The sequence below is a fragment of the Miscanthus floridulus genome, chromosome 1 (assembly GCF_019320115.1).
Source record: "Miscanthus floridulus cultivar M001 chromosome 1, ASM1932011v1, whole genome shotgun sequence".
NCBI classification, from domain to species: domain Eukaryota; kingdom Viridiplantae; phylum Streptophyta; class Magnoliopsida; order Poales; family Poaceae; genus Miscanthus; species Miscanthus floridulus.
This window is the reverse complement of record NC_089580.1, coordinates 136780642-136806643: the sequence shown is the minus strand read 5'-3', so window position 1 is coordinate 136806643 and position 26002 is coordinate 136780642. Positions and strand designations below refer to the sequence as shown.

Sequence of the window (26002 nt, the reverse complement as noted above, 5' to 3'; positions counted from 1 at the left end):
GGGCAAGGGCCGCTGGGGCTCAGCTGCATTTTCTTCCCTAGCTCTTTTTGATGCGAGGTGGCCTCGAGCCCTTCGTGGGCTAGCCATCGAACCTCGGTCGATCACCGCTCATATCAAATAAGGTGACTACTACTTTGTGACGTGACACGAAGTGTTGTGATGCAATAATTGAATATGTGATGCTTGGATGTATGAGAATGGATGAATGAATTATCATGCACTAGAAAAGTAAAGTGGGGGTTGGTAAAGTTACCTCGATGTCTCGAGTGATGGGTTCAGGGAGCTCTTATCAGATATGTCCGAGTGAAATCCGGGTTTGTCGTTCATGACAGAGTCGGCATAACCCGCATGGGGCATCCTACTGCTCCTTACCCATCTCTCAGCAGCGGCCTGAGGTGTCCGATCAACTTGGGTGACCCACTGGCATAGGACTTACCTCTATGGCTTGAGTGACGGGTTTAGGGAGCTCTTACCGGATATGTCTGAGTGGAATCTAGATCCATCGTTCGTCAGCATACCCCGCTTGGGGCATCCTACTGCTCCTTACCCATCTCTCGACAGTGGGCCAAGCCATATGATCGACTTGGATGACCCGCTGGCATAGGGCTAACCTACGGAGATAGAGGATGAGATCATCCCCCAAGAAATTAGTTAGGTAGATAAGCTAGGTGGCAAACTCGTAACAAGTGAACAAGCTCTTAAATTTCGTTATGGCCAAATAGATTTTTAGCCCTTCTCCCCTTTTTGTATAAAAAGGTTAATGTGTTTCGACCCTTTTCGCCATTAAGGCTGTAAAGCTCGGGGTGCGAGTGAACAAACTCTGATCACGCTGGTGAGCAAAAACGCCATAGCCGCTGAGGCGTAGGTTTCTTGCAGTCTAACCAGTTTTACTCAGCATTTGTTTCTGCCACCCTTGCCTCTAGGTCTCAACGTGAGAGAGGGTCAGGCACATAGAATGTTTGCCAGTTGGATATACTCTTAAACGCTTACCGAATCTTTTTGTAGTTAAGTCTAAAAAGCTTATGGTGCAGAAAAAACTCTGATCACGCTGGTGAGCAAAAATGTCATAGCCGCTAGGGCGTAGGTTTCTTGCAGTCCGACCAGTTTTACTTAGCTTTTGTTTCCACGACCCTCGCTTTTGGGTCTTAACTTGAGAAAGGGTCGGGCGTAGAGAATGTCTACCGGATAGATATGCTCTTATCAGCCCCCGAGTGAGGCCCGACCTCCTACCGTTGATGGGGTCGGGTGTCACTAAAGATCAAGGAGTTGATAGCGAAACTAATAAGAGAAAGTGTGTGTAAATTAAGGGTAAAAGCGACATAGTTGTTTGATGTTTTAGGCGTTGACGAAGACTTCACCGTCGATGGTCTTGAGCTTGTAGGTGTCTGGTTGGAGCACCTCTGCGATGATGTATGGTCTCTGCCATGGCGGAAAGAGCTTGTGGCAGTTCTTGTTGCTCTAGACAAGGTGGAGCACCAGGTCCCCAATGTTAAAGGCCTGACCCCATACTCGACGACTGTGGTACCGATGCAACGCTTGATGGTACTTGGCTAAGCAGAGGAGGGTGACATCATGCGCTTCATCTAGCTGGTCCATGGCATCCTCAAGGAATGCCTTGGCTCCCTGTTCGTCATATGCCCTAACCCTCGGTGCTCCTTAATCGAGGTCAGTTGAGAGGATAGCCTCAAAACCATAGACCATGAAGAATAGTGTGTATCTAGTGGCCCAGCTAGGGGTCGTCCTTAGGCTCTAGAGCATCACGAGAAGCTTCACAACCCATTGTCTACCAAACTTGTTCAACCAGTTGAAGATCCTAGGCTTGAGGCCTTATAGGACCATGTCGTTTGCGTGCTTGACCTGCTCGTTCATGTAGGGGTGTGCCACAGCAGCCCAATCGACGTGGATGTGGTATTCATCGCAGAATCGGATGAACTTCTTTTTGGTGAACTACATGTTGTCCGTGATGATGGAGTTTGGGACCCCAAAGCGATGGACAATGTCAAGGAAGAACAGCACGGCTTGCTCAGACTTGATCATGGAGATTGGTCGAGCCTCTATCCACTTTGTAAACTTGTCTACGGTGACAAGCAAGTACATATGGCCCCCAGGCGCCCTCTTGAGAGGTCCGACCACATCAAGCCCCTAGACTGCAAATGGCCACATGATGGGGATCATTTGGAGCGCTTAGGCCAATAGGTCGGTCTGCCGAGCATAGTATTGACACACTTTATAGGTGCGCACAATCTGTTTAGCGTTGGCTACTATGGTTGGCCAGTAGAAGCCTTATCGAAACACGTTTTTGACTAGGGTCTTATGTGTGGCATGGTGCCCGTAGACCCCACTGTGGATATCACTCAGCAACTGCTTTGCTTGTTCGATGGGGATGCAACGTTGCAGGATCCCGGTGTGGCTTCACATGTAGAGCTTGCCCTCAATAAGGACAAAGGACTTGGTGCGATGCGTGAGCCACTGAGCCTCCATTTTGTCCATCGGCAACATCTCACAGAGGTGGTAGTCGAGGTAGGGCATCCTCTAGTCGGTCAGAGGGTCAAGCTCTATCGCTGGATCCTCGTCAAGCTCCCTGACTTTGGGGTCGGATGCAGCCACCGGCTGGTTAGCCCCCAAGCCCAGGGTAGGCGGCCCATCACTGGTTTGTTCCTGCTCCTCGTAGAGGACCGAGGGCTTATACTGATCACTAGTGAAGACACCCATCGGCACCAGCTCTCGGACGGACGCTGTTTTTGCCAATGTGTCGGCAGCCTCATTGAGACACCTTGAGATATGACTGAGCTCGAGACCGTCAAAGTTGTCTTCTAGCTGGCAAACTTCTTGGCAATATGCAGCCATCTTGGCATTGTGGCCACTTGACTCCTTCATGACTTGGTCGATGACTAGCTAGGAGTCACCTTGGATGTTGAGCCATCGGATACCCAACTCGATGGTGATGCGTAGGCCATTGATGAGTGCCTCATACTTGGCCACATTGCTGGTGGAGGGGAAATGGATGCGAACCATGTACCTCATGCATACCCTGAGGGGCGAAACGAAGACCAGCCCTATGCCAACGCCTTTCTTTATCAGCGATCCATCGAAGTACATCGTCCAGTACTCTTGGTCGACGACTGCTGGTGGCATTTGGACCTCGGTCCACTCTACAATGAAATCGACCAGCACTTGGGACTTGATGGCCGTTCGAGGGGCATATGAAATGCCTTGACCCATCAACTTGAGTGCCCACTTCGTGATTCTTCCTGTGGCATCCTAGTTTTGGATGACCTCGCCAAGAGGGTAGGACGTCACGACCATCATCAGATGCGACTCGAAGTAATGACATAACTTCCTCTTGGTGATAAGAATGGCGTACAAGAGCTTCTAGATTTGGGGGTACCGAGTCTTAGAATCGGACAAGACCTCGCTGATAAAGTACACGGGACGCTGCACTTTGAGGGTGTGTCCCTCTTCTTCTCACTCTACCACCAGGGCAGCGCTAACCACTTGTGTGGTGGCCACAATGTAGAGCAGAAGCGGTTCCCCATCGGTCGGAGGGACCAGGATCGAGGCCTTCGTTAGAAGCTGCTTCACTGTGTCAAGTGCCTCCTAGGCCTCGAGCGTCCATTCAAAATGGTCGGCCTTCTTTAGACGCCAAGAGAGGGGGAGACCTTGTTCACTGAGACACAAGATAAAGCGACTGAGCACGGCAAGGCACCCTATAACTCAATGTACCCCCATTATGTTCTAAATCGGGCCCATCCTCATGATGGCTGAGATATTCTCTAGGTTGGCCTCGATGTCACGCTGATAGATGATAAAACCTAGCAGCATACCCCTGGGGACTCTGAAATTGCACTTCTCGGGGTTAAGCTTAATGTCATTTGCTTAGAGTTTCGTGAAGGTCTGCTTTAGGTCGGCTATAACCAGGTTAGCCTATTTGGATTTGACCATGATATCATCCACGTAGGCCTCATTGGTCCACCCGATGAGATCCCCAAAACACTTGAGCATGCAGCGTTGGTATGTAGCTCCCATGTTCTTCAAGCCAAATGGCATTGTGACATAGCAAAATGATCTGAACAGAGTGATGAAAGACATCTCGAGCTGGTCGGACTCTTTCATTATGATTTGATGGTACCCAGACTACGCATCAAGGAAGCAAAGGGTTTCGTACCATGAGGTCGAGTCGACAACTTGGTCTATGTGTGGCAAAGGAAACGAATCCTTTGGACACGCTTTATTGAGACCCATGTAGTCAACACACATTCTCCATTTCCCACAATTTTCGTACAAGAATGGGATCGGCTAACCACTCGAGGTGGTATACTTCCTTGATGAACCCGGCCGCCAAAAGCTTCACAATCTCTTCACCAATGTCATGTGTTTCTCCTCGTCGAAGCGACGTAGGCACTACTTTACCGACTTGGAGCCTAGCCTGATCTTTAAGGCGTGCTCGTTGACTTCTCTCAAAATGTCTGGCATGTTCGAGGGTCTCCACACAAAGATGTCTCTGTTGGCGTGGAGGAAGTCGATGAGCGCACTTTCCTATTCAGAGGAAAGCATGGTGCCAATGCACACCACTTTGCCCTCAGAGCCACTGGGGTCTATGAGGACCTCTTTGGCGTCTTCTATGGGCTTGAAAGACCCAACCGACCACTTAGGGTTAGGTGTTTCTTTGATGATCTCCTCCCTGATGGCCGCAAGCTCTTTGTAGGCGATAATTGTCGTGGCGTGTTCGCGGCGCTTGACCTCACACTCATAGGCACGCTGAAAGGAGGTGCCAATGGTGATGACCCTGTGTGGACCTAGCATCTTCAACTTTAGATAGGCGTAGTTGGGGATGTCCATGAACTTCGCATAGCATGGACATCCTAGGATGGCATGGTAGGTTCCATGGAACCTGACCACCTCGAAGGTAAGAGTCTCCATCCTATAATTGGTTGGATCCCCAAAGGGGATGAGCAGATCGATCTGCCCAAGTGGTACGGCCTGCTTTCCTAGCACAATGTCATGGAAAGGCGCCCTGGTCGGCCGAATGCGTGCTCGGTCGATGCCCATGGCGTCGAGCATTTTAGCATACATGATGTTGAGGCCGCTGCCTCCATCCATCAGCACTTTGGTGAGCCGCTTTGTGTCGATGATTGGGTCAACCATGAGTGGATATCTTCCCAGCCGTGGGACACTTTTCGGGTGGTCGGTCCGATCAAATGTTATGGCGGACTCCGACCATTGGTGGAAGGTAGGCACGGCTGGCTTTGGCGTATAGACCTTGCGGCACGTAAGCTTCTAGCGGTGCTTGGAGTCATAGGCCGCCGACCCTTTGAAGATCATGAGGCAGCCATCCAACGCCAAAAATCGGCCATCCTTCCCCTTGGTGTCATCTACGGTCATTGTTTGCCTAAACGGTTGTTTAGCCCATTTACACACCATGTAAACGCTACACAGTGGTGCGCCATTTCCGTTTAATCACTAGTTTAGCCCGTTTAATTGGCTGTTTAGCCTGTTTAATGGGATGTTTTGCCTGAATAATGGCTAAACGGTAGGCGATCGACTGTTTACCGTTTAGCGTTTAGGAAAACACTATCTATGATCGGCTTGGGCTCCTTCCTATGCCCCCCTTGTTGGAGCCTCTGGACAAGAACCGCTTCATGAGGACGCAATCCTTGTATAGGTGCTTGATGGGGAAAGCATGGTTCAGGCATAGCCCTTCAAGCAGCTTCTCGAACTAGTCCAGGGTACCCTCGATAGGCTTCTGACCCCCTTTGTAGTTGGCAGTGGCCACGAGAGAGCCCTTGCGCCATTGCTTGTTCTTCTTTTCTATTGGGACAATTGAAGGCACCTTCACCGGTGTCCTTGTCCCACTTTGCCTTGCCTTTGAGGCGATCGAAAATCGCCTCGACCACCACCTCACCTGAGACGTGGCTGGTGGTGATGTCAAGATCCTTGGTGGTTTGTGGGCCCTTACGTCCTAGCTTGTGAACTAGGGACTCATAGGTGGTCCCAGACATGAAAGCTCCTATGACATCGGCATCGGCGATGTTGGGCAACTCGTTGCCTGCCGGGAGAAGCGCTGGATGTACCCACGAAGAGTTTCCCCAGACTTTTGTTAGTAGTTTTTGAGATCCTATGGGTTCCCAGGATGCGCGTATGTGCCCTAAAAGTTTGCCATGAAGATCTCTTTTAGGTTTGCCCAACTTTGGATTCGGTTGGGCGGAAGGTGTTCCAACCACATTCGCGCTAAATCAGCCAGGAATAATGGAAGGTTGTGGATAATGAAATCATCATTAACCACTCCACCGGCATGACAAGCAAGCTGATAATCCTCAAGCCACAGTCCTGGGTTCGTTTCCCCAAAGTATTTTGAGATGTTGGTCGGCGGTCGGTACCGTGGTGGGAAGACGGCGTTGAGGATGTGTCGGCCAAAGGCCTGAGGTCCCGGCAAGTCGAGGCTCGGGCTTCGTTCCTCGCCGCTGTTGTAGCATCTGCCACGATAAGGGTGGTAGCCATGGCTAACCTCCTCCCTCACATCGCTGTGGGTATGCCTACAGGCATTGAGGGTGCCGTGCGCATCACGGTGGAGGCGGAGATGTTCATGCACCGAGACCACGGCGCGTGGCCTGCCACCTTGCTATGCCTGGTGGACTGACACATCCCTATTGGGTTGCTTTGAGGGCATGCGCTGGCTGGCGTCGAGCTCATGTCATTAGGACAGTGAGCTCTTGGCCTGTTGCGCAGCTGCACGCTCGAGTATTGTGCGAATCTCATGATGGGCCCAATGATCCTCAGGTGTTGCGGGCCTTGAAAGCCCCTAGAGCAAGGCCAACGTAGCAGCGATGTTCTGGCTTGCCTAGGTGAAGTGTGGGAGGGCTTCATCATCCTCGATGATCCTTCGGTTCATGTCACGGGCCACGGCGCATGCACGCCCACCATCTCCATGGCGCTCAATCTCTCATTTGAACTATATGCATTCCTTCTCGAGCTGGAGTCGTGCTTCCTCGAGCTCTTGGTGTCGGCCTTCAGCTGCTCTACCCACATAGCTACATCCCCCTCGACCTCGTCATTGAAGTTGTTCGTTGGGGTAGCCTCTCCCTTGTGGATGCTTCCGACGTACCCCTCGGGGGCACCTGCCATGAAACATTCACAAGAGGGGTGATGGTTCCCCCTACTGGAGTTAGAGTTGGAGGGCGACTCTGATTCTCCTACAAGGAGGTCGTGGAAAGATTCTATGACATATTTGATCATCCCTATGAACTTGACGTTCATGGGGGATGGGGGCGTGCATTGCGCCACAAGGTGGCCAACGGTCTTAATGGCGTTGCACAGACCTAATAGGAGCGCTATCGAGGCGCTCCAGATGAGGTATTCTAGCAAGCTACGTCATGATGTTGGCGAACAAGAAGGTGAGGTGGCCTAGGTCCTCTCGAGATGGTCGGGGTCCTAGGAAGGCACCGAGCTGGCGTTCTAGCCTCCCGTAATCAAAGCCGAGGAGCTAGTCGCTCTCGGGGGCATGGGCCTCTGGTGTGTGCAGCCACAGCTCCTCAAGCGCCTCGGTGATCACATCGAGGCGGCGGAGTAGAGAGGTTGGACGATGATAGGAGCTAGCACCAACTCTCCCCCTATCATGATGATGAAGTCTAGGTTCTTGAAGCACACATGCGTGCCTGGGACCCAGCTGATGCTGTGACTAGCCATCCGAGGCCTGATGTGGACGTCGAGATACGCAAAAAGCCCCTACCTGGCGTGCTAACTGTTAGTGTTTTGAGTTACCAACTATTAAATTTCTAGTATTGCGTGTCTGGCTAGGATGGTGTGCTTAGAGGACATAAGGTTTATACTGGTTCGGGCAGAAAGTCCCTACGTCTAGTTTGTCACTGCTGCTCGTATTACTAGCACTGATAGTTTGTAGTAGGGGTTACAAACTAGCGAGAGAGGGATATGTCCTAAGTCTCTGATGTGCATGTGCTCCTAAGGCATGTTAAGGCATGTGTTTTGATGTCTACAACTATGTAGAGTGGTGAACTACCATCCTCTCTCCTAGGGCGTCCTGCTTTCCCTTTTATAGACGAAGGGGAAGAGCAGGTTACACAGAGAAAAAGAGGGAGAAGAGCCAAGGAGAAGGCTTCCAGGACCGCTAGGCCTTTCTTCTCCTTTATGTGGGTCCCACCGACACTGCAGATGGTGACAGGGATGGCTCCATGATGGGCGCCTATTCACCGCTGAAGCCACGCCCTAGCATTGTCAGTGGGTTGTGATGTCCCATTCTGTCTCGGCGGGTGACGCAGCGAACCAGCGTGCTGGTCAGCGGTCATATAGGGAGTAGGCAGCATAGTGACCACGCGTCGTTCACTGTTGGTGATGTGAGTTCCCTGGAGTGACATGTCACGGGCATGGGTCATGTTGAGATGTGCTCGCTTCCTGCACGATGCTAGAAGTTTGACCTTGGGTGGTACTTTCTGGCCCATAGTGGTTGGCAGCGGTATAGGCTTCTGTTAGGAGCCGCGCCTGAGGGGTAATGTGAGAATGAGCCCCTAACCTAGAGGCTAGGCGAGGTGGAGCCCTCGACCTAGAGGTCGAGCAAGGTAGGGCCCCAACCCAGAGGTCGGGCGAGGCAGAGCCCATGCACCTAGGGATCAGTTGGAGCTATAGTCACGCTCTTGACTACTCAGATGAATCAATGTAGATGACCATTAGCTCCTCCTCTTAGCGAACCCTAGTATTGGTCCCCGACAACTACTATGCACTGCTATTTTGTTGCTGAACCTAGGGTTGTTGGGCTGCATACTCCTGAGGAGGAGCGTGCATTCCAACATGATGATATTACGTTCAAGCCTGCAATTCTGAGCATGCTAGGAGACTCCATAGTGGATGCATATGTGCCGCTACAGACTGGTAAAGAGATGTGGGATGCATTTGAGGCCAAATATGGAGTTTCTGATGCTGGTAGTGAGTTGTATGTCATGGAGCAGTTTCATGACTACAGGATGGTTGATGACCGTTCTGTAGTAGAACAAGCTCATGAGATACAAACACTGACAAAAGAGCTTGAAATTTTTGGTTGTGTATTGCCAGATAAGTTTGTGGTAGGCCGTATTATTGCAAAACTGCCACAGGCTAAAACATAAGAGATAGGAGTTTGGTATTGCTGACCTCATTAGCTCTTTGGATGTTGAAGAGAAGGCGAGAGCAAAGGATGTCCGTGGCAAGAAAACTGTTGAGGGAGGTTCTAGTGCCCATGTGGTGCAGAAAAATCCTCGACACTCCCACAAGAAGAAATTCCAGCAAGAACTTAAACAAAAGAACACTACACCTTTTAAGAAGAAGCAAAAGAACAAGGAAAAGGGGAATTGTTTCACTTGTGGCAAGCCTAGACATTATGCTAAGGATTGCCCGGATGGCAACTGGAAGCCCAAGAAGAAATCTGCAAACATGATTGAGGCTGATGGAGGAACATCAGGGTATGGTAATTTATTACATACAGTTGTTTTAGTTTTTCATTCACCTAATTGGTGGGTGGATACAGGAACTAATATTCATGTATGAGCTAATATTTCCTTGTTTTCTTCTTATCAGGTCGGGTGGACTTCCTCCTTGTTGATGGGGAACGGGGCACGTGCGGCTGTACGTAGTGTTGGTACGGTCGATTTGAAGCTTACTTCGGGAAAGACCGTGCAACTGAAGAACATGCAGCATGTCCCCTCAATAAGGAAGAATTTGATTAGTGGTTCTCTATTATGTCGTGATGGTTATAAACTTGTGTTTGAGTCAAATAAGTGTGTACTTTCTAAGTATGGAACTTTTGTTGGAAAAGGCAATGAGAGCAGAGGTTTGTGCTGCTTGTCTTTAAATGATGCATGTATTAATTTTGTGAACCATGTGAGCCAGGTTAATGAGACAAATGTTTAGCATTTGCGCTTATGTCATATTAATTTTGGTTGTATGGCTCGCTTAGCTGGTTTAAATTTAATCCCAAAATTTGATTTGGTCAAAGGTTCTAAATGCTATGTATGTGTTGAATCAAAATAACCTCGTAAGCCTCACAAGGCTGTTGTGGCGAGAGACTTGGCACCACTAGAACTAATTCATTCCTATCTTTGCGAAATGAATGGTGAGTTGACCAAAGGTGGTAAAAGGTATTTTATAACATTTATAGATGATTGCACTAGATTTTGCCATATGTATTTACGAAAATCAAAAGATGAAGCGTTGCATTATTTTAAGATCTATAAAGCTGAAGTAGAAAACCAACTTGAGAAGAAAATCAAACGGTTATGAACTGATCATGGGGGAGAATATTTCTCAAATGATTTTTCTGAGTTTTGTGCGAAGCATGGAATTATTCATGAGAGGACACCACCTTACTCATCACAATCCAATGGGATTACCGAGAGAAAGAACCGCACTCTAACTGAGTTGGTTAACACCATGTTAGAAACAATGGGACTATCTAAGGAATGGTGGGGTGAGGCGATATTGACAGCAAGTCATGTCCTGGATAGAGTGCCCACTAAAAGCAAAGAAATTACATCATTCGAGGAATGGGAGAAGAAGAGATTAAATCTCTCTTACCTGCAAATGTGGGGTTATTTGGCAAAGATAAATATGCCAATTAACAAGAAGCGAAAGCTTGGACCAAAAATCGTTGATTGTGTCTTTCTTAGTTATGCTATTCACGACGTAGGTTATAGAATTTTAATAATAATTTCTAGGGTGCCTGATGTGAATGTTGGTACTATCATGGAATCTAGAGATGCTATATTTTTTGAGACTGAGTTTTCTATGAAGAATACACATATCACTTCTAGTCATGAATCTATTTTATTACTTGAGACACATGAACCGGTAATACATACTGATGTTGAAACCCATGTGGAAAGTCCTGATGAGATAATAATATAGCCACTCGAAAGAGTAAGAGACGGAGGACTGCAAAGTCCTTTGGTGAAGACTATATTATATACCTTGTGGATGACACTCCTAAAATTATAGAAGAGGCATATTCATCCCTTGATGCTGACTTATGGAAGGAAGCTGTTTAGAGTGAGATGGACTCCATTATGTCTAATGGAACTTGGGAGGTGGTTGATCGTCCTTATGGGTGCAAACCTGTGGAATGTAAATGAGTATTCAAGAAAAAGCTTAGGCCTGATGGTACTATAGAGAAGTACAAGGCGAGACTTGTAGCAAAGGGCTATACACAGAAAGAAGGTGAAGATTATTTCGATACTTATTCACCAGTTACCCATCTAATGACTATACGAGTGCTACTTTGCTTGGCTACCTCACATGGTCTTCTCGTTCATCAGACGGACGTTAAGACAGCTTTCTTGAATAGAGAGCTTGAGGAAGAGATCTATATGGATCAACTGGATGGATTTGTAGCAAAGGGTCAAGAGGAAAAGGTGTGTAAGTTATTGAAATCCTTGTATGGTCTAAAACAAGCACCTAAGCAGTGGCATGAGAAGTTCAATAGATCTTTGACATCAGCCGGCTTTGTTGTGAACGAAGCTGATAAATGTGTTTATTATTGGTATGGTGGAGGAGAAGGTGTGATTTTATGCTTATATGTGGATGATATACTAATTTTTGGAAATAATGTTAATGTGATCAAGGAAGTGAAAGATTTTTTGTCTAGTAACTTTGAAATGAATGACTTGGGTGAGGCTGATGTTATTCTTAACATAAAGCTACTGAGAGAAGGAAATAGTGGGGTAACACTTGTGCAATCCCATTATGTGGAAAATGTGTTGAGTCGCTTTGGATATAGTGATTGCATGCCTGCTCCAACTCCTTATGACCCAAGTGTGCTATTAAGGAAAAATTGAAGAATAGCACGAGATTAATTGAGATATTCTCAAATAATTGGCTCACTTATGTATTTAGCTAGTACAACGAGACCTGATATCTCATTTACTGTGAACAAACTTAGCCAGTTTATTTCAAATCTAGGAGATAATCATTGGCGTGCTCTTGAGAGGGTATTGTGCTATCTAAAAGGGACTATGAGCTATGGCATACAATATATCTGGTATCCAACGGTACTAAAGGGTTATTGTGATGCAAATTGGATATCTGATGCTGATGAGATTTACGCCACAAGTGGATATGTGTTCTCACTTGGAGGTGACGCTATTTCATGGAAGTCTTACAAGCAGACCGTCTTAACGAGGTCAACAATAGAAGCAAAACTCACAGCATTAGATACCGCCACAGTTGAAGCTGAGTGGCTTCGTGAACTCCTTATGGATTTACCGGTGGTTGAAAAACCAATACTGGCCATATTCATAAACTGTGATAATCAGACTATGATAATCAATGTGAACAGTTTTAGGGATAACATGAAGTCTACAAGGCATGTGAAGAGATGGTTAAAATCTGTCAGAAAACTGAGAAACTCTGGAGTGATAGCGTTAGACTATGTCCATACATCTAAGAATCTGGCAGATCAGTTTATAAAGGGACTGTCACGTAATGTGATAGATGGTGCATCGAGGGAGATGGGCTTGAGATACACTTGAAGTCATTCCATAATGGTAACATGTCCTATGTGATCGGAGATCCCGTGAATTAGGATGGCGAAACAAGCTAGTGGTTAACTGATAGAGAAACCCCTTACATTAAAGTCCAAATCGTTATGATATGTACTGTTTCTCTTATGCTGTATGGCAGGTTGGTTAATTCCTTAATGTGGTCCGAGTGGCTTATTTAAGCAGGGAGTTGCCCTGCAGAACATCCTAGCAGTAACACACCTATATGAGTTCTACTGCTAGTCACAGTCTATGAGATGTGGGTAATCTCTAGATACTCATGAAAGGCATCGAAGTATGACTTATATGCTTCAAACAGAGGGGATGCTTGTAGCAGCCTAATACCATGAAAGAACTTTGGTGAAACTCATTTTGTACAAAACTGTCAATTCAAGGCGTAGTTCATTGTTTAATCGTGAATGAGTGGAACTTCTGTTCTAGACGGATGTTCAACTTAACAGTCTCCATTGAAACTCTGGTATATCAAAGAAATGTGGTTTTGAAACTATCTTACTACGAACCTTAGAGTTTGGTGGGGATTGTTGGATATATTATGGGCTTGGTCCATATAATATTTAATAAATTAAATAAACTCTATGGCTCGTATTAATTAATGCGCGATCTATGGTTTAATACCATACGGGATTTTGACTTAGATTGACTCAGTTTATATGGTTGGACATTGACTAACTATATTGAGAAGCTGAGAAAAGGATAATTGATGTGCCACACGCGCACGTGTCGTGGCTGTCCGGGCCGTGTCGTGGGCAAGGCGAGGCAGGCGGCGGGCGAATGAGCAGATGGGACGGCTTTTGCCAATCAAATCACATAATTACGGGAGTTATTTCCTTTTGTGTTAGTGGCGGCTTCATGGCGGAAGTTTCGCTTGTTACTGCCGTCTCTGTCCTTCTGCGCTCGCACGTCTTCTCCATCCTCTGATCTCCTCCTGCGCCCGTTCACTTCCATGTCTGAGAGTTTATAATCTCGGCTCCGTTGGTCATCTTCTTCGCTTCCGAGACAACCATATATTCAAACTGCCCCAAAGCTTCTCTGTTCCAGTACTTGAGCGCACGAGTCCTGAGAGAGTAGGCCTCCGAAACGCCTGCTGGCTACAAGTTCGCCTGCTCGGGTGGAAGGCGGCAATCACGTTTTTTGGGGAGTGTCGCTGGTGGCACGACTACTCGCTAATGGGGAACTCCATCTCCGGTGATCGGCACTGCTACTCGTCTGTACTGCGTCGAGCGGGACGACTACACCGACAGGTACTATATCTTCGAGTGCATCCGGCTCCGCCACTCTTTTCCGTAAGATTTTTTACTTCAATCTCGTTTCTTAGTACGTTATACATATTAACCACAATAAGATCATACAAACACATGCATAATGTTATAAACCTTTTGTTATTACTGAAATTACCCAAAATTCTAACAGACTATACGGAGTGGTGTTGCTTGATTTGTTGCACCAGAACAGAGCAGTGCATGTCAGCCTTGCTGGATGGCAGTTGCGATGTTGCTAATCGCCTGCTGCCACCTTGTGCTCTCTCTTCTTGGAAGTTCGTGTATCCCAGCGATTCGGTTCCGCTTTTCTGGCCGGGTGGTTCAAGTGGCGGTCGTTGTGCTATGCCCTTCATTCCTGTCCTGGGCTGTCATTCCATGTCCTTGGGCCCCAAAGTTTTGGCGCAAATGAATTCTTGATAAATTCTGAAGGCCCATCCACGCCTCTATATGATACGGTGGTAGGGTACTTTGTTCCTATGCTGCTATATTATACTCTACTACTAGGTGGAGGGATTGTTGCTATATAGTATATACTTTTTTGCCGTGCTGTTATATATATCTAGAACAGTGGTATGCAGTGTCACATAATCATAAGACGAACCAACTCATACAATGGGTTTGTCTTTTAAATTGTCTTATAATAATTTAGGCCCTTTTTGGCGTAGCTCCGGGAGGCTCCGGCTCCTCCGCCGCACACTGTAGCAGGAGCCGTTTAGGAAATCGAGACGGAAAATGAACTGGGAAGAGCCGGAGCCGGTGAAGCCACGATTTGGAGCTCCTCTGGCTTCGTGCTACAGTAGTGAAGCCGGAGCTGGCAAGAGCCGTGCCAAAGGGGGCCTTATTATCCTCATTTATGTAATAACATAGAAAAGTTTGAGTTGCATGGTAACATTAGATCGTACAATGGTGAAATGGCTATTTTATAGTCCTAATTTTTTTTGCTCATGAGGCAGTTGCTTCACAAAACAGCCATCTCTCTTACCTTCCCCTCTTCTCTACATCACCAAAAAAAATCCTAAATGACATTGCATAAGACAACCTTTAAAACTGCTGACATGTAGCTAGCGATGTACCATGCTTATACCATGAAATTGCTCTGGCCACTTTATATGGAAATGTTTTTGTTCGATTAAAGGGGAAGAAAATGTTACTGCCATCAAAGTTCGACTTGGTCCTTTGCTGCTTTATTCTGAACCAGAGGCGAACTTTTTGGAGAATTTGTACAAGAGGTGAAATGAACTGATCGAGCCACCATCTTCGGGTTTTCACTGATGATGGCTGACGACCAACGCTCATGCAGCCTTGAAATGATCCATCAGAACCATGCAAACTCATGAATATTATCGTCACCTCCCGGCCCCAGCAGCAGCGCCTCCAGATCGTCGTCAAGCTCGTCACCGCCCAACTGACTACCTGGCTCTATGCTGTCTGCGACCTCGCCGCGCCACGGGCTCAGGAAACCCAGCTCACCCATATCGAAGTCGAGGTCGATCGACAAGTCATCCTCCGGCAGATGATCCTGTCGCACCTCCACGGTCGGCGCCTTGACGACGACGACCGTCTGCTCCGCCGCGTTAACGTGATCGTCGCCCGCAGCTGTCTCCAACGCACAGCCGTGGCGCGTATGAGCGGCGGGCTGCGCCACCGCCGGCAGCATGGCGGTGCTGGTGCAACGCAGCGCCTTGCTCCGGACCGGGCTTGCCTCCGGCGGCCGCCTTCGCGCATGAGCCTTAGGGGCACCGTCGCCGACGGTTCTGGTCGGTTGTGAGAATGGCCTGCGTTTCGATGATGCGCCGGCGGCCTCGCTGTCTTGTTCCGAGCCGCTGCTGTTCTTGAGCACCTTCTTGCCGAGCGTCGTGTTCCAGTAGTTCTTGATTTCATTGTCTGTTCGCCCCGGCAGCCGCCCGTCGATCAGCGACCACCTGTCTGGCGACCATGCATGAATGGATGGATTAATTACCAATAAAAACTTCTTTTGGTCACTGAATTTAATTTCATTTATGCATCAGTCAGATCAAGTAAGTTCATCCTGTCTTGATCAAATGCATTGAAAGCACTGAACAAGGTTCGCTCCGCTTTTCCATCTGTGAAAGAACAGCCAGTCCAAACTAGCTAGCCAATAATATTTTTCTCTCACAACAAATCAGCTATTTTTCTCTCACAACAAACCAGCACCAGCTAGCCTAAACCAGCTCAGAAACCAACCTGCCAACAGGCCGAATGCTTCTGCGGTCAGACGAAATCTTTTGGATTTTGCAGATTCGGGGAGAGACACAGCTGGAAAGTTGTTGTCCGTGTGCTCTTCCTAGGGTGGTGTGCAGTGTGTCATTTTTCGCGTGCTTTATATAGAGAGCCTGTCTACCTGTCACCATCAACTTTGCTGACCAGCAACTAAGGGTGTGTTTAGATCCAAAAATTTTTGGGTTTTGGCTATTGTAGCAGTTTCGTTTTTATTTGGCAATTAGTGTCTAGTTATGCACTAATTAGGTTCGAAAGTTTCGTCTCGCGATTTCTCATCTAACTGTGCAATTAGTTTTTTTTCGTCTACATTTAGTACTCTATGCATGTGCCACAAGATTCGATGTAATAGGTACTGCGCAAAAATTTTTGGTAACTAAACAGGCCTAACTCTCTCAGCCCCCTCGCAGGATAGAGAGACACTGCACTAACAGCGTAAAACTTGTGCTTCTAGAGATGGAGCCGAATTGGCAAGGTGGTGCTGACAGATTTGCATAAAGTGGCACTAGCGGTTATGATAACTGAATACAATTAATCTTACACTCATCTGCACACCAACTTTATCCGATCAGATGAGTACAACACAGAAGAAAAAAAATCCCAACAGAAAGTTTCTATCCTTGTGTGTGTACACGCGCTTAATATTCTCTAAACCAAAATGTATGTTGACTTCAGCTTAGGAGGTTTTGAAATGCAAAGGGAGGATCTGGATCAACCGGTGAATGTATAGGATGTTTAGGGGAACCTACCTGTTGCCTAGGAGCCTGTGGAGCCTGATGATGAGCTCCTCTTCATCATCCGAGATGTTACCTCGCTTGATGCCCGGCCGAAGGTAGTTGAGCCACCGCAGCCGGCAGCTCTTCCCGCACCGCTTCAGTCCTGCAACAGCCAGTGAACTTGTCGATTGACATGCCATGCTTGGCCATTGCAATCATCTACTCGTTTTATTCCAGAGTAAAGAGACAGAGCATGAGAGACGAGTGACAGACCACCTCTTCTGGGGAGGCTTCCCCATTTGCCCTCTCCATGCTTCTGGATGTAGGAGACAAGGATGCCATCCTCCATTGATGTCCAAGCTCCCCTGTTCAGCCCCTCCTTGGGGCAGCATGGCTTCCTCCCCATCTCTCTCTCCCTCTCTCTCCCTCCCTCCCTTCTCTCTGACTGTCTATCATTAGTTCCTTGGCTCCGTAGTTATACTCGCAAGAGTATATGACTCCAAAGTATACAAGGCACTTCGCCCTGTTCGGTTGGGCTGGTTTGGCTTATAAGCCATGGCTGGTTTGGTGTGAGAGAAAAATATTGTTCGTTAGCTGATAAGCTATGGCTTATAAGTCAAATACGACCAAACAAACAGGCTATTGAAGGTTAGATGGGGATTATGTATCCAATTGCCACTGAGATCTGAATTAAACAAGCTGCACAGTGTTCCATATTCCATGCACTTATTTTTTCTGGTTAAACTATTTAAGGAATGACCTCTCAAAATGTGGGGCACTTACGGGCCTGTTCGGCAGGACTGAAAAATACTGTTCCGGCTGATTGTTATGAAAGAAAAATACTGTTCTGGCAGGACGTAAACAGTGATTTCGTAAATGACAGAACCAGCCAGCCGAACGGCCTCTATGTTTTTGCCTATGTATAGGCACAGCTGATCGGATGCTTCTTGCATCAGCAGATTCTGATTTAGCGGCAGCAAGCTTGGATTCGCAATTTATAGGGGAATGGGATTTTGCAAATGCTGCAAAGTTTATCTGTATTAAGACTCAAAACATCATTTGGAACAGGTTGTTTATCATTAACAAACCGATTCCAACCTAACATGTTCTTGATACAAATGCAAAAAGGCATCAACAGCAGGCTTCAAACAGAGCTAAGATTGATGCTAGACATACAAATTTTTATCAACTCCGATTCTATTTCATTTATGAAGAAATCGGTTGCAGACTTGCAGTATATAAACAAAAAATATGTTTGAACATTCAACACTTCTGCTATAGGAATGACCCCTTAATTAGGAGTGCTACCACAATTCACTAACTGTCGGCACTTCACCTACACAGACAAATCGACCTACCTATTGTATTGTATTGTATCCATAGGAAAGTAATCGAGGGAGTTGAATAAGAGCTCTAAAAACACCTAAAAGGTAGATACTATATACTAGTGCCAGCAATTTATTTGTAAATGCAACAAATTTAACCTTAGCTAAAATCCTTAAGCCTTCTCTTCAAAACGTCCATAGATTTCTTACGGGCGCTCTGATGGGTATTACGGTTTTAAAGGCTTCCAAACAGACTGTCTGCAGAATCCTTGTACTTGTCACAAATGATGGACAGCTGCTTGTAGTCTAGTGATCCGTAGTTTCTCTGCCTGATCACCGGATTCATAAAATTCTCAGGCTGGCTACTGAGCAGGAGATTTACGAGCTGCCTAATTTCAACTAAACAATCTCTGAAAGTTGTTTCCTTTCCCAAATCTGACAGCCCCGTGCTGTCAAATTTCTCATCTGCAAATGCTTCCAGCATCTTCAAGTCAATATCAATTCCTAAAACTGCATTGACAGTGAATCTTTTCACACCATCATTTAGAAGTGTGGTCATTATAGAGTCTGAGATGTGGCTCATTGCACCAGAAACCACCTTGTATAGAGCTTCCAAAGGTAGAATCTCTTGTGCTGTCGATACTTATGTTTCAAGATAGATCAGAACCTCATTCACATAGTCATTTGAATTGTCTGGGGCTGCTTCTGCTATCCAGTTGACCTCTTCCAGGAGCACCATGAACTCATCAACCTTGAAATTGGTCAGGTTTATTAGTGCATTATACACTGCAGGACTGCTCGAGCAGTCAAACCAGAATGGGATCTCTCAGCAACACGCTTTGGAATGCCGCACAGTTGGGCAGAGTGCAACAGAAACATACCACATGCTTGCTCAAGAACTGATATATTTCCAGCAAGTTGCATCATCTGCGACATGCCCAGCGAACGAGCATATATCATGTTCAAAAGACTGTCATTCAGTACCTCAATTAGCAACCTGTCTAGGAATGCTTTCACCGCATCATAGATGTTCATGAGACCACCGTATGACAAGTAGCTAACAGAATCCTCGATGAAGGACCGGACAATTCGACACACATCTGGAACAGAAGAGGAGAATGGCGTCACATATGGGAAATCAGGGATTGCATCATCGTGTTCCAGATGAAATGCTGTCACATTCATGTTATACTCATATTCCTTCTTTATAACCATCTGCTCATACGAGTCATTAGTAAGGATGCCGTCTATCTGCTTCCGACATTCAAGAAGAAGCAACTGGTGGTATTTGTCCCTACTTTTCTCAAGAACTTCAATCAACTGTGTGATTCGATAACCGTACTTGTTCGCAGCTGCGCCTAGAAGAGTGACAGTCTTTTATCAGAAGGAAGTGGCTGGCTGTACGCATGCGAGAGAACTGTTCCTCGAGTATAGAAGTTATCTTGCCAATAGCTGTCTCCCATGTTGTTTCCACTTGACTCTCCGACAACAATCCATCTGCAGTTCGAAGAACGCGTTCTTCAATTATAAAAAATCCAGCTACCTGTGCAAGAAAGGGTTGATGGGACTCTAAGAAGGGCTGTGAAGTGGAAATTTGCATGTCCAAGTTGAGTTGCATGAGCCTATTCTTATAGTAATAGTCTCTGAACTTCTCACCAATACCAAGACATGTGTGCATGTGATGCGCCCGATAAACTGGTGTCAGATCAAAATGTAGTGCTGATTCCTCTTCTGTATTCTCCAGGTCCAAGGTATACAGATGCTCATCTGGTCCAGCATGACTATGCCCTTCAGCTTCCCTCTGTCGGGCGCGCATTTCCTCGTCCTTTTGGCGAGCTAACGATGCCTGGCTTATGGAGGCCTGGCCAATCTGCTTGGCCATTCTTCTAATATGAACAAGCCAATCATTGAACTCACTACAGACTTTCTTCTCTATGTGCAGCTTTATCAATGCTATCTGTCTTGCCACCACCTTGTTAAGAAGCTTCAAAGGAATATTTCGCAGGTAGCCAGCCTTTCTGAATCAGGTCCAGTGTCTTAAGTGCAGGATGAAACTTAGCTTCGGCAATATAATTGTTGCATGTCATGCACAAGCTGAAGACCTTGACACATATCTTCAACGTTGTTATGGCCTCCCCTACGTTTTTCTTGACAGAATATAGCTCAAGAAGTTCATCGAGCTTCAGCAGTTGGTCAGTAGAAGCCTCTTGCAGGTTTGAATTCTCGCCAGATAGCTTGCCCTTTAACTCATCAGCATCGACTAACACGCCGCGTAGTTCGTCGACAGCAAGGATGAAATCCTCGTAGTGAAGTCTGCATAGCTCTTCAATCTCAACTTCCTTCTTCTTCACAATGCTTCTAAGGTTCTGCATGAGCGCTTCAGGTTTCCCAGAGTCAAACGAGTGACGAATGATGGGACCCAAATCCTCACCATTTGCAATAAATGTTGCAAGGCCCAAACCGAGACCTCCATCTCCACTTTCCACAATAGTCCTCTTCTTTGGTTGAGCAGTCATTGTTCAACTGTAAAAGATAACAAACCAGTATAATGATGATTAAATTGTGGATGTAACAACACAGTAATAGATGGCATTGACTGCAATTCATCATTTCAGCCAAAATAAGGAAAGGATGGGACAACCAGATAACTGCACAAGAGCTTATCATTGTAGTTTTTGCCTTTTTGGCAGGGGCGAAGCTACGTTACACTGATGGTTTTGCGATCACCTCAAATGCCCAACGATTTTTGTCCAGCTTGGACCCGGTAAAAAATATGTGCGACCCCGACAGACTTGCGGCCGAGCAGTCCATCGTGGCATCACCTTAGGTCCTTATCCCATCCATCGATTGATTAGCAAGGAGCAAAGATAAGCCCAGTAGCCCACCCAATGGCCTGGCTCCCGATTCATGAAACGTGATTACGTGAATGCAAGTATCAATTCGCAAATCCTTGAGGTAATAAGCCCATAGCCCGGAAGGTAATAAGCCCATAGTCCACAGCCTGGTCACCGTTTCATCTTCCGATCTTCTTTGTTCTCGTATCATTTCGCAAATCCTTGAGGTGGTGCCGCTGCTCCTTCATTCATTCTCGATCTCGTTTCTCAAAGACACAAACTGACAAACCCCAACCGCAACTTGCCAGGGCCGCCGGCTATAAGCTTAAGGGCATGTGTAGTGGTGGGTCGACTCACCGAGGCTATGTACGCATACAAAAAGATGTAATTGAGTCAATTACTTCAATCTCCAGTGGAGGTCGACTCTTCCTGTGGGCCATTCAAATAAAAATACATTTTGTTCTCCAAAGTCGGGCACTTGCATGAGTGACCTGGTGCTTTCCGTCCCTTTCCTCTTCCTCTTCTTTCCACGTGAATATTATTTTAATTGAAATGAATCGACTCATGTTTGGTGGTTGACTCCTGGCACACTCCATGCATCGATTTGCTCCAGTGGTGCATGCATCGACTCATGCCAAATAAAATAATCCCATGAATCATTTTAGAAACACCACGGGAGAAGCCCTAAGCTCTATGCCCATCTGTTGTCCAGGTACCCCAAATACCCAATACTTGAATTGGTAACCAGCAATCATCAAGTCTGAACCTTGAGGTCTTAGGTTTTTTTTTCAGCTATACAATTCAAACTCAGAAAGCAGATATGACATATGCCTTCCAGCAAAGAACGTGCTCTTTCATTCTGGCAAGATGTCAGGTATCTATCTACTTTAGTACAGCTTGCATATAGATGTATTTCAGTAGTGACTTACTGACTTTTAACAGTATACACATGGCTATACTTTCACATTAGTAATTTAGTATCGTTCAACACAACTAAAGGATGATCGTGAGCGGGTGGACGGCGGTCGTCAGTCTGCTGGCGGCGGCAGAAACCCTAATGCGCCGCGCCGTCTCGCGAGAAGAGGCAGGGCCGAGAGAGCCGCAGGACTGGGAAGCAAAACGTTTTGGGGGGGGGGGGAGAGAAGCAAAGCAAAACGTTTTTTTGTCTGTAACCAGTGGCATTGGTGGGTAATTACCCATCAACTCTACGAGGAGGTTCAAAAGAGAGGGTTCTAGAGCAGCAAAAGAGGTGCTCCAAAACTCCATCTCTATTTGCACTATAGCTCCATGGAGTTGGCACCCCCGTGGAGTTTTGGAGTTAGGGTGTTTGGCTGGATTTTTTAATGGGGTTGCTAGAGTTTAGAAGTGGAGCCATACCAAACAAGCTCTAAGGCTCAGCGCTTGCATAGTGCATTCTTCATCTCTCTCAACTTCACATTACAATAGCATCTCCAGTAGTCACACCCTCGCTTAGAGCCCACCGCCACCACCTAGCCACCCGTCGCTCGTTACCATCACCAGACTTACCTTCCTCTCGGTTTCTAAATCTGGAGTGAGGAGAAAAGGGGACAGGAAAAAGTATGCTCTGTTGCAAGATCTTAAAGACAATCAAGCCAAAAGCTCAAGTCGATTGGCATATTAATTCTATTAGGGTTTTAATTCAGTCTCAGTAGAGGTTTCATGTTACAATTTAAAAAACTCTCATGTGTTGAAAACAGTATAGATTATTATCATCACTATAAAACATTTTTATCATCTCTTTTTTCATTTATACTACTCTATCTATTTCAAATTATAAGATCTTTTGACTTTTCTAGATACATTTATTTTTATTATGTGTATCTACGTATATAGAAAAAATATGTATTTAGAAAAGTCAAAACGTCTTAGAATTTAAAAAGGAGAGTATGTCATATCAGTTTATATATAATTATATACTAATTTTATAAAATTCTCATGGAACTCCATTAAAACTGTTACAGCTGGCGATAGGATTGTGTGAGCTCAAGTGCGTTCGCCCGATCGATCCTAAACATAGCCCACAGCTAATCATGTAGGTCCCACACCGGGGCCGGGAATACCAATCTTTAGCCTGTTCGTTTGGCTGTGACTTGTCGTAAACGATCGTAAATTTTCAGCCAGAACAGTATTTTTCTCTCACACAAACCAGCCAGCAGTACTTCTCCACAAACCAGCAACGATACGAACCAGCCAACCGAACAGGCTGCTTATCGTTGATTGAGCAAGACTGGCAAATCATGTGCTGTTTCCGCCAGACGGAAGAGGATGAAAAAAAGGTTAATTGAGATTCTTGCGGGGCCGTCCGTCCTTGAGCTGACGGCGGATCGGATCGGATCGCAATAATGACTTAGCTTGAGAGTCAACAATCCAATCATCATATACACTGGATCCCAACGGTTTGATATACTTATAATATTTCTTTTTGTATACTCCAATAAAAAATATCACATTGGGGCTCTATATATATAGATAATAGATAATATTGAGAAATGATATTTCTCTTCCAAACATAGCATGCATATTCTCGGGAAAACATTGCTATTTAAAGGCACAGGCAACCTTTTGTTTTTACAAACCGTGGTCACTCGGATAATTAAGGACCCATTTGGCTGGCTGCGGGCGGCTCCGGCTCCTGCGCCGGAATCACTGTTCATCTATACGTATTTCACTGTTCATCGAAGTCCTTTTTCTCTCTCCTTTCCTCCCCACTCACAGACGCCGTCGCAGCAGCCGGAGCCAGAAATTCGAGCTCCACCGGCTCCGGCTCCCGCAGCCTCCTGTCGGCCGTCCAGCGGCTGACACCCTGCTACAGTGCCGGAGCCGGAGCCGGCAGGAGCCCGGCCAAACGGTTCCTTATTCGACCTTTCATGGTGCTCCACAATTTTCAAACAAAATTATAATTGTTTTGTGAAAACTGTTGGAAGGATTCTTCATAAATTTACCAAAAGTTCTGCAATTACTTCAGAACTAACACTGTGGCCTGTGGGTAATACAATACTCTTATCTTGGAGTAACCTACGGGCTGCGGTTAACTGCATCTCCCAACAGAGAGAGAGAGAGAGAGAGAGAGAGAGAGAGAGAGAGAGAGAGAGAGAGAGAGAGAGAGAGAGAGAGATGATGCAATCTTTTGAACTTTGAAGGAAGGCAGGGGAATTGAGGATGGACAGGGACACGCACTGGAACAGGAAGATGGCCTCGTGCTGTCGTGCAGCAAAGCTATTGCAAAGCAAGCTTGCAGTGGGCAGAGCACAAGGGATCAAGAGTGGTCAAAAAAGGCCGGGCTGCTTCCTTCTTTTGGTCACCAGATACTGGTCAAGCGTAGCATGATTGGAACTGAGGCGGCCTGCCACATAAAGATCTCTTTTTTCTCGCTGATCCTAACTTTACGTTGTGCGAATGTAATTGGTGGCGCATACTTTCTAGGTAATGTAGCACAGCAGTAGAATTGGTTGAGAATTATTATTTAGTGTTGGATTAGGGATTAATTCCAGAGGTGTCTTTTCATCCTCTCTCTCCTTACTTATAACCGTCTGTATGGACTCTGTGTATATATGTACACACTGTTCATTAAAATACCACGTAGAATCATTTGCATAGTCCATCTCTCTCGTTCTCTATTTTCTAACACGTTATCACGCAACTTGCTCTTCCCTGAGTTTTGGCGACTTCCGAAACTCGATGGCTTCTGTCCATCGCAGTCCAGACGGAGAACCGAAGGCACGCCGGTCTCACCAGCGATGAGAACACCGACGACAATTCGAGGACAATTTTGTTCTTTCTTGACGGTGGAGGCCAATCTCGATCTCCTGATATGGCGAAGCACAGGAGTTACGTAGAAGAATTTTGATGCTGCCGGCGCAACCTGTTCTTCAACGACGACATCCACTGGTTTTGGGCTGGAAGAGAAGAAAAGATGTCGATGCTGGGCATCTTCGGCGGAGAAAAATGCATCTGGACACAAAGACTGCCACCACGCTGGTTGCTGCGCGCCCCTCCGGCTCCCGCCCGCATGGCTTGTAGCGTTCGCGTGCCCTGCCTTGCGGCGGCGGAAGCGGAACCGCACGCGCGGCGCGGCTCCCACATGCTCGAGTGCTGCGGCGGTGGTGCGCTCGACCGGCGGTAGAGCCTTCACGCCCGGATGGCTGTGGGCTTCTCCCACGCGCACGCGCCCCTGAGAGCGCGGTCGGCGCCCTCCACGCCTGCAGTGGCGGCGGCCTCGCGCCTGCGGCCCGTGGCCAGTTGCCACCGGTGGCCGGTCCCGTGGCCAGGCCTGCGCAGCGGCTGGCGGCCCCTCCCGCGCCCTCGGAGGCGGCCCTGCGCCTGCGCCTCGCGCGCGGCGGGCGGCGGCTCCTGCGCCTGCGGCTGGTGCCCCTGCACGGCGTCCTCGGCCCGGCGCTCATGGCCCTCACGCGGCTGCTCGCCCGACCACGGCAGTCGGCAGCGTTTGCCAACAGGCCGGCGGCGGCATCTACGCCCGTGAGGCCAAACGACGCGATTTTTGGAAACCGTCCGTGCGTTTGTGGCTGTGGCCTATCGGAAGGGATAAGGTTGTGCAGATTAGCACATAAACCCTTATATTTGATGTGACAACATAATAATAATTCTAATAGATTATTAGTGTATTCATGTTTCATGTTTGGACCTCGTATACATTTCTGCAATATAAATGCTCGATTTAGACCTCTGGTTTAAACAAATTATGATGCACAGTATTTACCTTGTGTAAATAATCAATTTTTGAGATATGTGTTCTTAGAAATTGCATCATAATATAATATAATGCAGTTATTTACTATGTTAATGTTGAGACATATTTTCTATGTCTATGACCTTCTGATTTAGTCATCAACTCTAACTATATCGGTATGGTAGAGTTTTTACTCTAATACATTGTTTTGGTTTTAGACCAGAAAATTATATATGTCTAAGCATATATAGTTTGTCGATTTTGTTGTTTGGCAATCAATTTTGGTTGCAACAAAATCAGAAACTTTTAATTAATTGATAATTAAGGATAGATAATTTAGGCTCATATGTGCCTAATTTGAAAAGCAAAATGGTAGCAAAACCATT

The 26002-nt window shown here is 46.7% G+C and overlaps 2 protein-coding genes and 1 pseudogene across 2 annotated transcripts; all 3 read right to left on the bottom strand.

The window, feature by feature from the left end:
- Positions 1-4536: 4536 nt before the first annotated feature.
- Positions 4537-5145, bottom strand: LOC136463923 (uncharacterized). The gene has a single exon (XM_066462897.1). The coding sequence runs from the start codon at positions 5143-5145 to the stop codon at positions 4537-4539; it is 609 nt and encodes a 202-aa protein (XP_066318994.1).
- A 9965-nt stretch (positions 5146-15110) lies between these two features.
- LOC136494789 (transcription factor MYB1-like) lies at positions 15111-17155 on the bottom strand. Its single transcript, XM_066490977.1, has 3 exons — positions 17023-17155; positions 16783-16912; positions 15111-15717 (listed from the first exon to the last, which is right to left on the bottom strand). The coding sequence occupies exons 1-3, from the start codon at positions 17153-17155 to the stop codon at positions 15111-15113; spliced, it is 870 nt and encodes a 289-aa protein (XP_066347074.1).
- Positions 17156-18234: 1079 nt separating this feature from the next.
- On the bottom strand, positions 18235-20590 carry LOC136494781 (exocyst complex component SEC15A-like; annotated as a pseudogene).
- Positions 20591-26002: the final 5412 nt, after the last annotated feature.

Bases quoted from the DNA above. Each gene is read 5' to 3' on its own strand.
- LOC136463923 (XM_066462897.1), bottom strand. From the start codon at position 5,145: ATGGTTGACCCAATCATCGACACAAAGCGGCTCACCAAAGTGCTGATG.
- LOC136494789 (XM_066490977.1), bottom strand. From the start codon at position 17,155: ATGGGGAGGAAGCCATGCTGCCCCAAGGAGGGGCTGAACAGGGGAGCT. The intron at 16,913-17,022 runs GTCTGTCACTCG...TGGCTGTTGCAG, and splicing joins AAGCCTCCCCAGAAGAGGTG to GACTGAAGCGGTGCGGGAAG. The intron at 15,718-16,782 runs GTAGGTTCCCCT...GTCGCCAGACAG, and splicing joins CACAGGCTCCTAGGCAACAG to GTGGTCGCTGATCGACGGGC.